The sequence below is a fragment of the Tarenaya hassleriana genome, unplaced genomic scaffold, assembly GCF_000463585.1.
Source record: "Tarenaya hassleriana unplaced genomic scaffold, ASM46358v1 Cleome13, whole genome shotgun sequence".
NCBI lineage: Eukaryota > Viridiplantae > Streptophyta > Magnoliopsida > Brassicales > Cleomaceae > Tarenaya > Tarenaya hassleriana.
The window spans coordinates 1,068,559-1,077,485 of NW_010963495.1; the positions used below are offsets into that span (position 1 = coordinate 1,068,559).

Below are 8,927 nucleotides of genomic sequence, written 5' to 3' on the forward strand. Positions count from 1 at the left end.
CTTCTTTAGGGGGGGGGGGGGGGGGGAGACCTTGATGCAGTACCACTGCGGTCAAGCTTCTGCATGAGAAGTGCTCGAGATTGTGCATTCAGGGACTGCAATATAACCAGAACCAGATTAGGCTCTATGTAGCAAGGAAACAGCATTCGATAGTTCACCTTTCATCAAGTCCGAGATTAGTCTTTCGGCATAATTCATATGCTACACCATAATTAGAACAGCAGCGTACATCTACTGTGATAATATAGATTTTTCCGAATTCACCATATCCACTGTTTTCTTGAGGTTTAACCTGAGAAATCAAGAAATGTACTGTACTAACCAGGCCACCTCCGTCGTCATCATCCAAATCACCAGTATTTTGTGTTGGACCGACGTCCTGGGCTCCAGTTTGATCTGTCACGGCCGATACCTGTCAGGAAATAAAATCACATGAGGCGGATTTCAGATGGACTGATTGCTTGTCTGATAGAATTTACATGCAGGGGAAGGAAAAGTGTGCTAAGAAGATGCTATCATGCAACAACATTTAATCACAAACAGAAAGGATTCTTGTTTGAGTGTGATAGCATCGGACTGTTGATTATCGTTTGGAAAACTGAAAAAAAATTAGTATAAGATAAAGACAATTCTAGAGCAATTCTAGCTTCCAGCAAATATTAACCTTGATTGCACGACCAGCAATCTCCAACTGGCCATTCAGATTCAACGAATTCCTAGCGTCCTCCAAGCGGGCAAACTTTAAAATTTAGAAAGAAAAAAAAAAAGACAAGAGCTTTATTAGCCAGAAGGAACATGGACAAAGAACCGAGAAAGCACCTACCACCATTGTCAAACTAGACGATAAGTAAACCTACCTGGACAAAACCAAATCCTTTGCAAAGACCAGTTTCATCACGGGGTAACTGCACCAGCTCGACGGTTCCGAATGGTTCAAAAACCTAGGGAGGTAAAAACGAGTATCATTATGACAATTGGTAACAATCAATGATTCAATATGATCGTACAGATAAAAAAAATCATAATCTTGAAGAAAACATTCGAAAAAGCCCATGCAACGGGCATGAGAAGTGCTTAAAACATACTGATATTTCTTTTCTTCCGCAAGAAAAAATATATTCGAAGACCAGTGTACAGTCAATGATTTTTTTTACAAGATTGCACGATAGCTCCAGTCATCAAGAGAGAAAATTGTCTACCTTTCGAAGATCTTCTTCCGTCATGTTAACGTGCAGGTTACCAACATAAAGCCGTCTAGCTCCGCCAGAATAGGGACCCATTAGCCCTCCTGCTCCAGCTGCGGTGGCTGTTGACTGAGCAAGATTTTTTTCTGCCTCAGATGGTTTTACCATTACAGGCTGACCAAGAAGAGGCTGCCCAGATAGTGCGATTGCCATCGGAACTGACATTGCATCATAAAATTCTACATATCTGCAGAAACATAATAATTAACACCATACTCACCATAGCACTTTTACTCTTTATTTGACTGCTAATCATTGTGCCAACAATGAAGAATACACATCTACACTCTACAGTACCAGACTAGTTTTGCCTTTACATTCTGAAAGAGCTCAAACATCCTAAACTTACCCAATTCCTCTTGAACGCCTGGAAATGCGATCCATAATGAGGCGTACATCTCGTACCTGAAATGTATATTAGGAGGCAAAAGGCAATTATATTAGTTCTGTATCCGAGTCCGAGGATCCACAAAAGTAAAATAATAGCAAAAAAGAGAGAATTAAAACTACAGGACATGAAACTGGAAAACTGACGACAAACCTTCCCAGCTCTGGAGAAGAACTCATACACATCTCTCTCAGACGCTTTCAAAGCAATCTGTTGCATTCCCACGGCAAATTAAGAATCTGCATAAGTTGAAAATTGGAAAAGAAAAACAGCTATCCCATTCAACATACCTGATAAGCAAAAACTGTTCTCTGGTCCCTTTCAGGATCAGCCTCAGGTTCTACTTTATCCTCCTTTTTATCTTTATGTCGTCTGCATCATAACAACAAAAATGCAATTAGCAGGCCATTTCTTATTGTATGCTACAGATTTTCATTCAAAATTTTCAAGATGCGGCGACATCTTTAAGATATGCCACGGTCCATACACCAGAAGCCATCTTCAGGATCACTGTGATACAATAAACTTATAAAAATCCAAAACAAAAAAAAATGTCTTCAATATGCGTGTACACTCGAAGCCCGAGCTACATGGCCCTGCATGGAACTATGCGAAGTCAACAAGAGATGGACCATAAACGCATAAAGTTAAACTCAGATCTTCTTTCATTTTGAATTTAGCATGGACCAACCTGAAGTCTGTCACTAACCACAAACTTTTTTACCTTCTATAACAATGATTATCTTAAACGGAATGAGCCCCATCAAGTTGTACAGATGGCAATACCAATGAACCTAATAGCATTAGTATGAACCTGTTAAAACTTAAAAGTTTGATTCACAGTTATTGTAGCATAACCCAAAAATCATAAAAATCAGTTGTCAAATTGGGAAAATGTAAAGCACTGAATGCCAGCATCTTCAATTTCAGTCATAACGCTACCAATAACAGAACCAACCATGAAAAGCTCTTCCCAAATAAAGAAAAATCAAAGAAGCGGTGAAAAAATGCAGCAAATATTTTAAGTGGAAGCACTTATCATAAACAAAAGGAAAGCCCTAAAGTGTGAAGACAGTGAATTGCAACAAATCCAGGAGTAAACGTTGAAATCTTCTTTATAATTTATTAACACAATCTAAGGCATGCCGAAAACCTAAACACCTTCCTATGATATTTGTCGAGACTGCAGCTTGAAAGAAAAATATATCAATTTCATGCCACCAAGATCACATTGAGCTCGAACAAAAATAATGATAGACAAGAAAGTAATGGTAAAACAAAAAAGAAAAGGGCACCTGCTTTCTCTATCACGGTCCTTGGAATCTCTTTCCCGGTGTTCTCTTTCACGACTTCGATGCCTTTCTGATCGACTTCTGCTTCTCCGTGATCGATCCTTCTCCCTCTCTCTATCACGGTCATGCTCTTTCCTGTCCCGACCCTTATCTTTATCCCTTTCTCTCTCTTTCCCGTTTCTATCTTCCCTGTCTCGATCTCTTTCACGATCCTTATCTTTTTCCTTATCCCTATGTTCCCTACTACTTCTGTGCTTATCCCTTTCCCCATCTCTAGATCTCGATCGATGCCGCCTATCTGCATCCCTAGAACGGGAACGGTGGCGCGACCGTGACTCGTCTCCTGATCTTGACCTCTTGGAACGTCGACCATCGTCGTCTTCACCCCTCTTCTCATTGCTTCTATGTCTCGAGCTCCTACTCCGCTCTTTCTCTTTCTCATCGGACTTAGCTACCTCATCACCGCCATTAGCAATCTCTTTCTCGAGTTGGGGATTCTCGACCGTTTTCTCTAGATACTCATACTCATCAAAGTCCATAACGAGATATACCCTAATGAAAAAACCTCAATACCAGATTACGCCCTTCAATGCCTAAAAACCCATGAACAGAAATGGAAGAACAAAATCAAACCAAGAACGAGCAAAACTTCATCAGAATCTCTGCTCACGAAAAGCAGGAAATAAACTCAACTTCAACAAAAAAGGTCAAACGGAGAACAACAAATGGTTAATTCCCAACTCATTTTATGGGGAAGCATCAAACATCTACTCCCGGCTTCTCCTAGAAACTATTCGTCCCAAAACAGCTCTATAACAAGAAATTTAGCCAAAAAAGGCATCATACGATCAAATTTCAGATTGAAATCCAAGAATTCAAGCTCGAATTCTTGCCTCTGGGAGGATTAAGCAGAAGACGCGACGAACTGAGATTCAGCTTCCTATCTGGTTTCTCCCGCTCGCTCGCTGGTCGCTAGGGCAAAGAAGAAGAGCATGTCCGATGTTGGATACTGAGATACCATGGAGTCCAGATCCAGTCGCAACCATGTCTATCCATTTAGTTCTCGGCCCAGCCCATTTCTCTTTTCTTTTTCTAGATATATTTTTAATTCCGCTTATTATTTCATCTTGTTTTTTTTTTTAGTTTCAAAACTAATCATTATTTTATTTTTAATATCACGTTTACACCGTTCTATATTTTTATAAATACGAAAATTATCATCTTTTTTAGTGTAGTATTGAAAAGTCGCGTCTTAAACTCCATTCCATTATTAACTTCATAATTCCATTAAAATATATAATTAAAATTAATCAATCTAATTTTAAATTTTAATATCATTGCCATCCTATCACACAATTCTATTTTTTTTTTACTCTTAGATATGTATCATGCTATTTGGAACCGTAATTCATAAATGGTAAAATTAAAAAGGACCTATGGAATGGCAAAAATCACTCTCTAGATAACATAAAATCCAAAATTGTTGAGACCCCAAACAATTAGGTGGCCAAAGAAAATCCATAGAAAAGTGTCACAAAAGACTATAATGTAATAGGTTAATTTGTAAGAGAGGGGACCCACCCATAGCCACAGTTGCTGTAAAATCTCATGGGTAGAGAGAGCTTCATCTCATCCAGAGTTCATCAGCCATTCCACCAGAGCGATCAAAATCCAATCTTTTGGGCGTTTGAATGAAAAAAACCGTTGCTACTCCTGACGAAAATCATGGCTGTCTCATCTGTCGCCATTGTTGTCGTTCTTCCCGGGGTTGCTGAAGATCCCATAACCAGACGCAGCTGGACCACTCGACCTTCCGGCCCCGGGTCTGGTAGGTTGTTGATTCGGGAACCGGGGCCGAGACTGCTGCTGGTTCAGGGGCTGATTTGGAGACTGAGGTTGAAACCTGGTAGGCTGCTGATTCGGAGCCTGGTTCGGGAACCGGGGTTGAGAAGCTTGTGGGTTCTGATACCGAGGTTGAACCCCGGTTGGGTCCTGGTTCGGGAACCGGGGTTGAGAAGCTTGTGGGTTCTGATACTGAGGTTGACCCCCGGTTGGGTGCTGGTTCGGGAACCGGGGTTGAGAAGCTTGTGGGCTTGGAGGTCGAGGTCCATACCGGTTCGCATCTCTACTGTCAGAGCCTCTGTTATCCGATGCCCGCCCAGCTGAAAACTGATTGCTCGGTTCCCTTTTCGCATACCTGTTGTGGCTTTCGACTGGTTGATTACGATTCGCAACAGGCTTCTCGGAAACGTCCACGAAATCATATCTCTCCTCCTCGACAGAATCAGCAATCGTCGTTTCCTTTTTATCGGGTTCCGATCTTTTATCATCTGTAGAGTCTTCTTTAGGTGGAGGGGCTTGAGGCACCGTTTTCATGTCTACGTCCTTCAGTTTCTTGATCCCTCCTTTCTTCGATTCCCCGAACTTTGCGTGCCTCACTGTCACAAAGGCTTGCTTTTTCGCCACGCTCGGCCCGTTTTCCACCACTGCATCCTCGATCTGTAGAAATAACGTCCGTGATCGAGAATGAATGTTGATACATATATACATATATAGATGCAGGGTTATATCGACATACGAGTGAAGCGAAACGAGATAGCAGCTCCATCAGTTTCTCCGGCTCAAATTCCCGATTCTTGTCGGGCACTGCTATGCACTGTAACATGAAACATATTACAGAGACAAATCGATTGACTTTCTTTCCTGTCGGGAACTGAGGATGCTCATAGGTTTTAACGAGATAACAAACAATAATCGTAAGAGGTTTAAAAAACAAATCACAAGTCGTTTACCTTCACCCGATATCCACGTTCCATCATTCTCAACGCTTGATCTGCTTTAAGCTTGAGGTCTTTCAGTTCCTGAAAGAGAAGAATTACAGAAAAAAATATCATTGCTCTCTCTCTCTCTCTCTCTGAATTCTCGACAAAGACGTTCTAAAAATTCAAATGTCGACGTACAATTTTCGGAGTGAACTGAACTTCCTTGACAGTCGGTCGGAGAGTTGCCTCTGCTTTCTAGAGAAAAGAATTAAACCCGTCACCTCAAAACTCGATTTCATATGATCAAGACAACGGGATTGAAGCATAAACAGCCACACATCTCATACCTTGGCCTTAGTACGTTCTTTCTCCTTGGCAGCTCTCAAGTATTTCTCACGATTATAGTCCATTATTTTACAGACTGGTGGATTCCCATCCTTTTGAACCTAAGAGAACAAAAATACAAAATTGGTATATCAGAAATGATCAGTAAAGCGATTGAACTCATGATAAAGTAGCAACCGGCAAACGAAAATAGAACCATACATTGATATGGAGAAATATATTATGGCAGCCGAAGGTAGAGTAAGGGAAACAAGTCATTATACTGACAACTATGAATATCCTTTTGAATAACAATCCAGTAAAGGCGAAAACTAAAAGAAGGGGACATAAATGGAGGAAACATCATATACCTAATGGAGGGACACACATCAAGTCAAAAGTTTTAGGACAAAAAAATGGCAAAACAGACAAAAAAACATAAATCTAGCCATAGACCATATGAGAAGACTGTAGAATTTGTAAGTTACCTCAACTAAGTCCTGTTCTTTATCCTTTGCCCGTCTTAGCGCCTCACTCCTTGGCACGACGAAATGCCCTTCATGACAATATATAACAGTCCACAGACGAAACAATTATTAGTAGAAATCCAACAAGTCACATGTATTCAGATGGACAGCATATCATAAACTCCTGATGGTCAGCATCTTGGTTTATCTATGTTTGTTTGTTCTCTTCCCTCGTGTCTGAGTCCTAAAGCTGTACATCACGTTTTATAAAACGTATATTAAGTATCTCATCTGTCCCTTTTTTACTCGAACTGAATGCAGATGGCAAAAAAAGTAACCATCAAAATTTTAACCTGTTTTGTTTTACAAAGCAATATATCATCACCACAAGCTTAAAACCATTACACAAAATCACACTGCTGATAATTCTCTGGGGAAAGAGAATCGGTTTACCTTCCTCAGTCACCAATCTAATGAATGGGGCAGTAATCTGCTCATTGAGACGTGGACCATCTATCTCGATATCCTCCTTCTTCATCCTTGCCTAAAGAAACACAATTGGTTGAAATGATATAACAAATTCTCTTGTCTGCTAGAGCTACAAAGTTAATCACCACGGCATCTAGGAACTAGACAGTTCAAACGCAGATCATAAACAAAATCTGAAGCATAAGAATCCAAACGTGGATAAAAGAATCAGATCCACAATGTAATCGCAGGGATAAGGTTTCCAATTACAGATGAATGAAAACAAAAAAACTCGAGACTTGGAAACCTAAAGCTATAAACTTTATGCGAATTTGCAGGTTTCAGATCCAATATCATCTAAAAACCAATTACACTAAGCATGCTGGAAGATCAATGGACCAGAGACAGAACTTAAACCATTACCAAACACTGTCATAACTAAGCAACTTAGAAGAAAATATGATGAAAAAGATCCATCTTTTTTGGGGATTACCAGAACGGAGGAGGCGAGGAACCTGACGTTCTCGAAAACGCTGTATGGGTTTCTACAGATATCTGAATTCGGATTGTCCGAAGAACATATCCTTGTCTGCTTAGCAGCATAATTTATCGAGGAAGCAAGAGAAGCTTGACTGTAACTCATGGTGAATCGACTCGATGCGTACTTGACGTACGAACGATTGATTATACGCCAAACAGCCATTGATTGCAGACAATTACAGACGAAACGCAGTGATTATTCGCCACGCCCTGGGATGTGCACACTGTCGGAACAGAAGAACAGGTAGTGGATCACACCGTCGCACTCTTCAAGCAATTCTACAGAAAAAAACCCAATAAAAATTTCCTTCGGAGACCAATTTAGCGGAGAACTGGGAACATAAACCCTAATCGACAATAACAGAACAGAAGACTGAATCATCACCAGACCTACGAGAGAACAGAGAACGACCGAGGGTGACGCAGAACCCCACTGAAGACGCAACGAACAGGTTGAGATCTTGATTCGGACAAACGAAACGGAAACTTCAAATTCTTTTAGAAATCGAGAGAGATTCCAGAAGAAAATCCAAAATCCCAGTGAAGAAGTTGTACACGAGAAGATAGAGAGATACGGCGTAGAACTCTGTTGTTTCGAACTCAAACGCAGATGCGATCGAAACGCTGACGCTATGAGGTTAACAGCGCCGACCGATAAAGCCGAGCCGAGCCGAGCCGAGGATGGTCACCACTAATTTATCGGAAATATCACTTAAGCCCTCAAAGTTTCTTTATGTTTATTATTCACCCCATAATTTCAATTTTTTGAAGACCAGTCCCTGCATGTCTGCTTTGGATCCTCCCATAAAGGACTTTCAAGATATCAAGTGTAATGCGATAAGCTTGTAAGATCATCATTTTTGCAAGATTTAAGGAACATGAAGATACAATACAAAAAGAAAAAACAGAGAAGAGAAGAGAAGCTAACTGTACATTGTACCGCGATATCTCTATCAATTCCTGTGTGGAACAGTTTCACCAGTAGTTTCCACAAGAGCATCCACCGTTGAAGAAGTGATGGAAAATCTTGGAATCTCCCACAACGATCTCTCTTCGAGTGATTCTCGACACTTTCTCCAAGAATTCGTGACATTTCTTGCAGATTCTTGTGTTGTTTCTCAACAGAACTGGCTTTCCTGTTGCCGTAGAGATCAACCCAAAACACGTTGCCAGTCTCACTGAATGTCTTTCCGGCGAATTCCCTCTGCTCTTCACCAGATTCTCCGGTCGAAACTTGAGAAGACGACGAACGGAACTTTCTCCTTCCCCAATCATCCTCGAGATGACATCCAAGACATTGTAAATGGCGTTTCTTTCGACGTGGCAGCTGTCTCCGTTCTCGAAGATATGTGTTTTGCCCTTTGACTCGACGAAACTTCGATTCATTGTTCTGGAGATGCCTTTGTTCTTCATGAGAAGCTTCACCCTCTTGACATCTTCCG

The 8,927-nt window shown here is 40.9% G+C and overlaps 3 protein-coding genes across 8 annotated transcripts in view; all 3 read right to left on the reverse strand.

Moving 5' to 3' along the window:
• The window catches only part of LOC104807378 (RNA-binding protein 39), a 5,356-nt gene extending 1,411 nt beyond the window's left edge, over positions 1–3,945 (reverse strand). The window contains exons 1-10 of one of the 2 annotated variants that reach the window (XM_010532624.1): positions 3,818–3,945; positions 2,928–3,517; positions 1,923–2,004; positions 1,786–1,842; positions 1,594–1,649; positions 1,200–1,431; positions 858–941; positions 665–739; positions 323–412; positions 31–95 (exon numbers count right to left, since the gene is read on the reverse strand). In XM_010532624.1, the coding sequence (XP_010530926.1) occupies positions 31–95; positions 323–412; positions 665–739; positions 858–941; positions 1,200–1,431; positions 1,594–1,649; positions 1,786–1,842; positions 1,923–2,004; positions 2,928–3,463 (1,277 nt within the window). In that variant the 5' untranslated portion in view covers positions 3,464–3,517; positions 3,818–3,945. Of the gene's footprint in view, positions 1–30; positions 96–322; positions 413–664; positions 740–857; positions 942–1,199; positions 1,432–1,593; positions 1,650–1,785; positions 1,843–1,922; positions 2,427–2,927; positions 3,518–3,817 lie in introns of those variants that run through there. The other variant, XM_019201874.1, reaches the window with a different exon arrangement.
• Positions 3,946–4,361: 416 nt separating this feature from the next.
• Positions 4,362–8,079, reverse strand: LOC104807379 (translation initiation factor IF-2). 4 transcript variants are annotated; one of them, XM_010532628.1, is made up of 9 exons: positions 7,880–8,079; positions 7,439–7,709; positions 6,931–7,021; positions 6,499–6,566; positions 6,034–6,132; positions 5,885–5,941; positions 5,717–5,785; positions 5,503–5,580; positions 4,362–5,423 (listed from the first exon to the last, which is right to left on the reverse strand). In XM_010532628.1, the coding sequence occupies exons 2-9, from the start codon at positions 7,646–7,648 to the stop codon at positions 4,659–4,661; spliced, it is 1,437 nt and encodes a 478-aa protein (XP_010530930.1). In that variant the 5' UTR covers positions 7,649–7,709; positions 7,880–8,079; the 3' UTR covers positions 4,362–4,658. The 4 variants fall into 4 exon arrangements, with proteins under 4 accessions (XP_010530930.1, XP_010530928.1, XP_010530929.1 ...); XM_010532626.1 differs by having other exon boundaries at positions 7,439–7,764; XM_010532627.1 differs by having other exon boundaries at positions 7,876–8,079.
• A 227-nt stretch (positions 8,080–8,306) lies between these two features.
• Positions 8,307–8,927, reverse strand: part of LOC104807380 (pentatricopeptide repeat-containing protein At4g35130, chloroplastic) — a 2,881-nt gene continuing 2,260 nt past the window's right edge. Inside the window, exon 2 of one of the 2 annotated variants that reach the window (XM_010532630.1) lies at positions 8,307–8,927. In XM_010532630.1, coding sequence (XP_010530932.1) covers positions 8,461–8,927 — 467 coding nt within the window. In that variant the 3' untranslated portion in view covers positions 8,307–8,460. The other variant, XM_010532629.1, reaches the window with a different exon arrangement.

Coding starts and splice junctions, on each gene's coding strand:
- LOC104807379 (XM_010532628.1), bottom strand. CDS start 7,648: ATGGCTGTTTGGCGTATAATCAATCGTTCGTACGTCAAGTACGCATCG. Junction 7,022..7,438: donor TCCTCGCCTCCTCCGTTCTG/GTAATCCCCAAA, acceptor GTGTTTCTTTAG/GCAAGGATGAAGAAGGAGGA. Junction 5,786..5,884: donor TTCAGTTCACTCCGAAAATT/GTACGTCGACAT, acceptor CTTCTCTTTCAG/GAACTGAAAGACCTCAAGCT.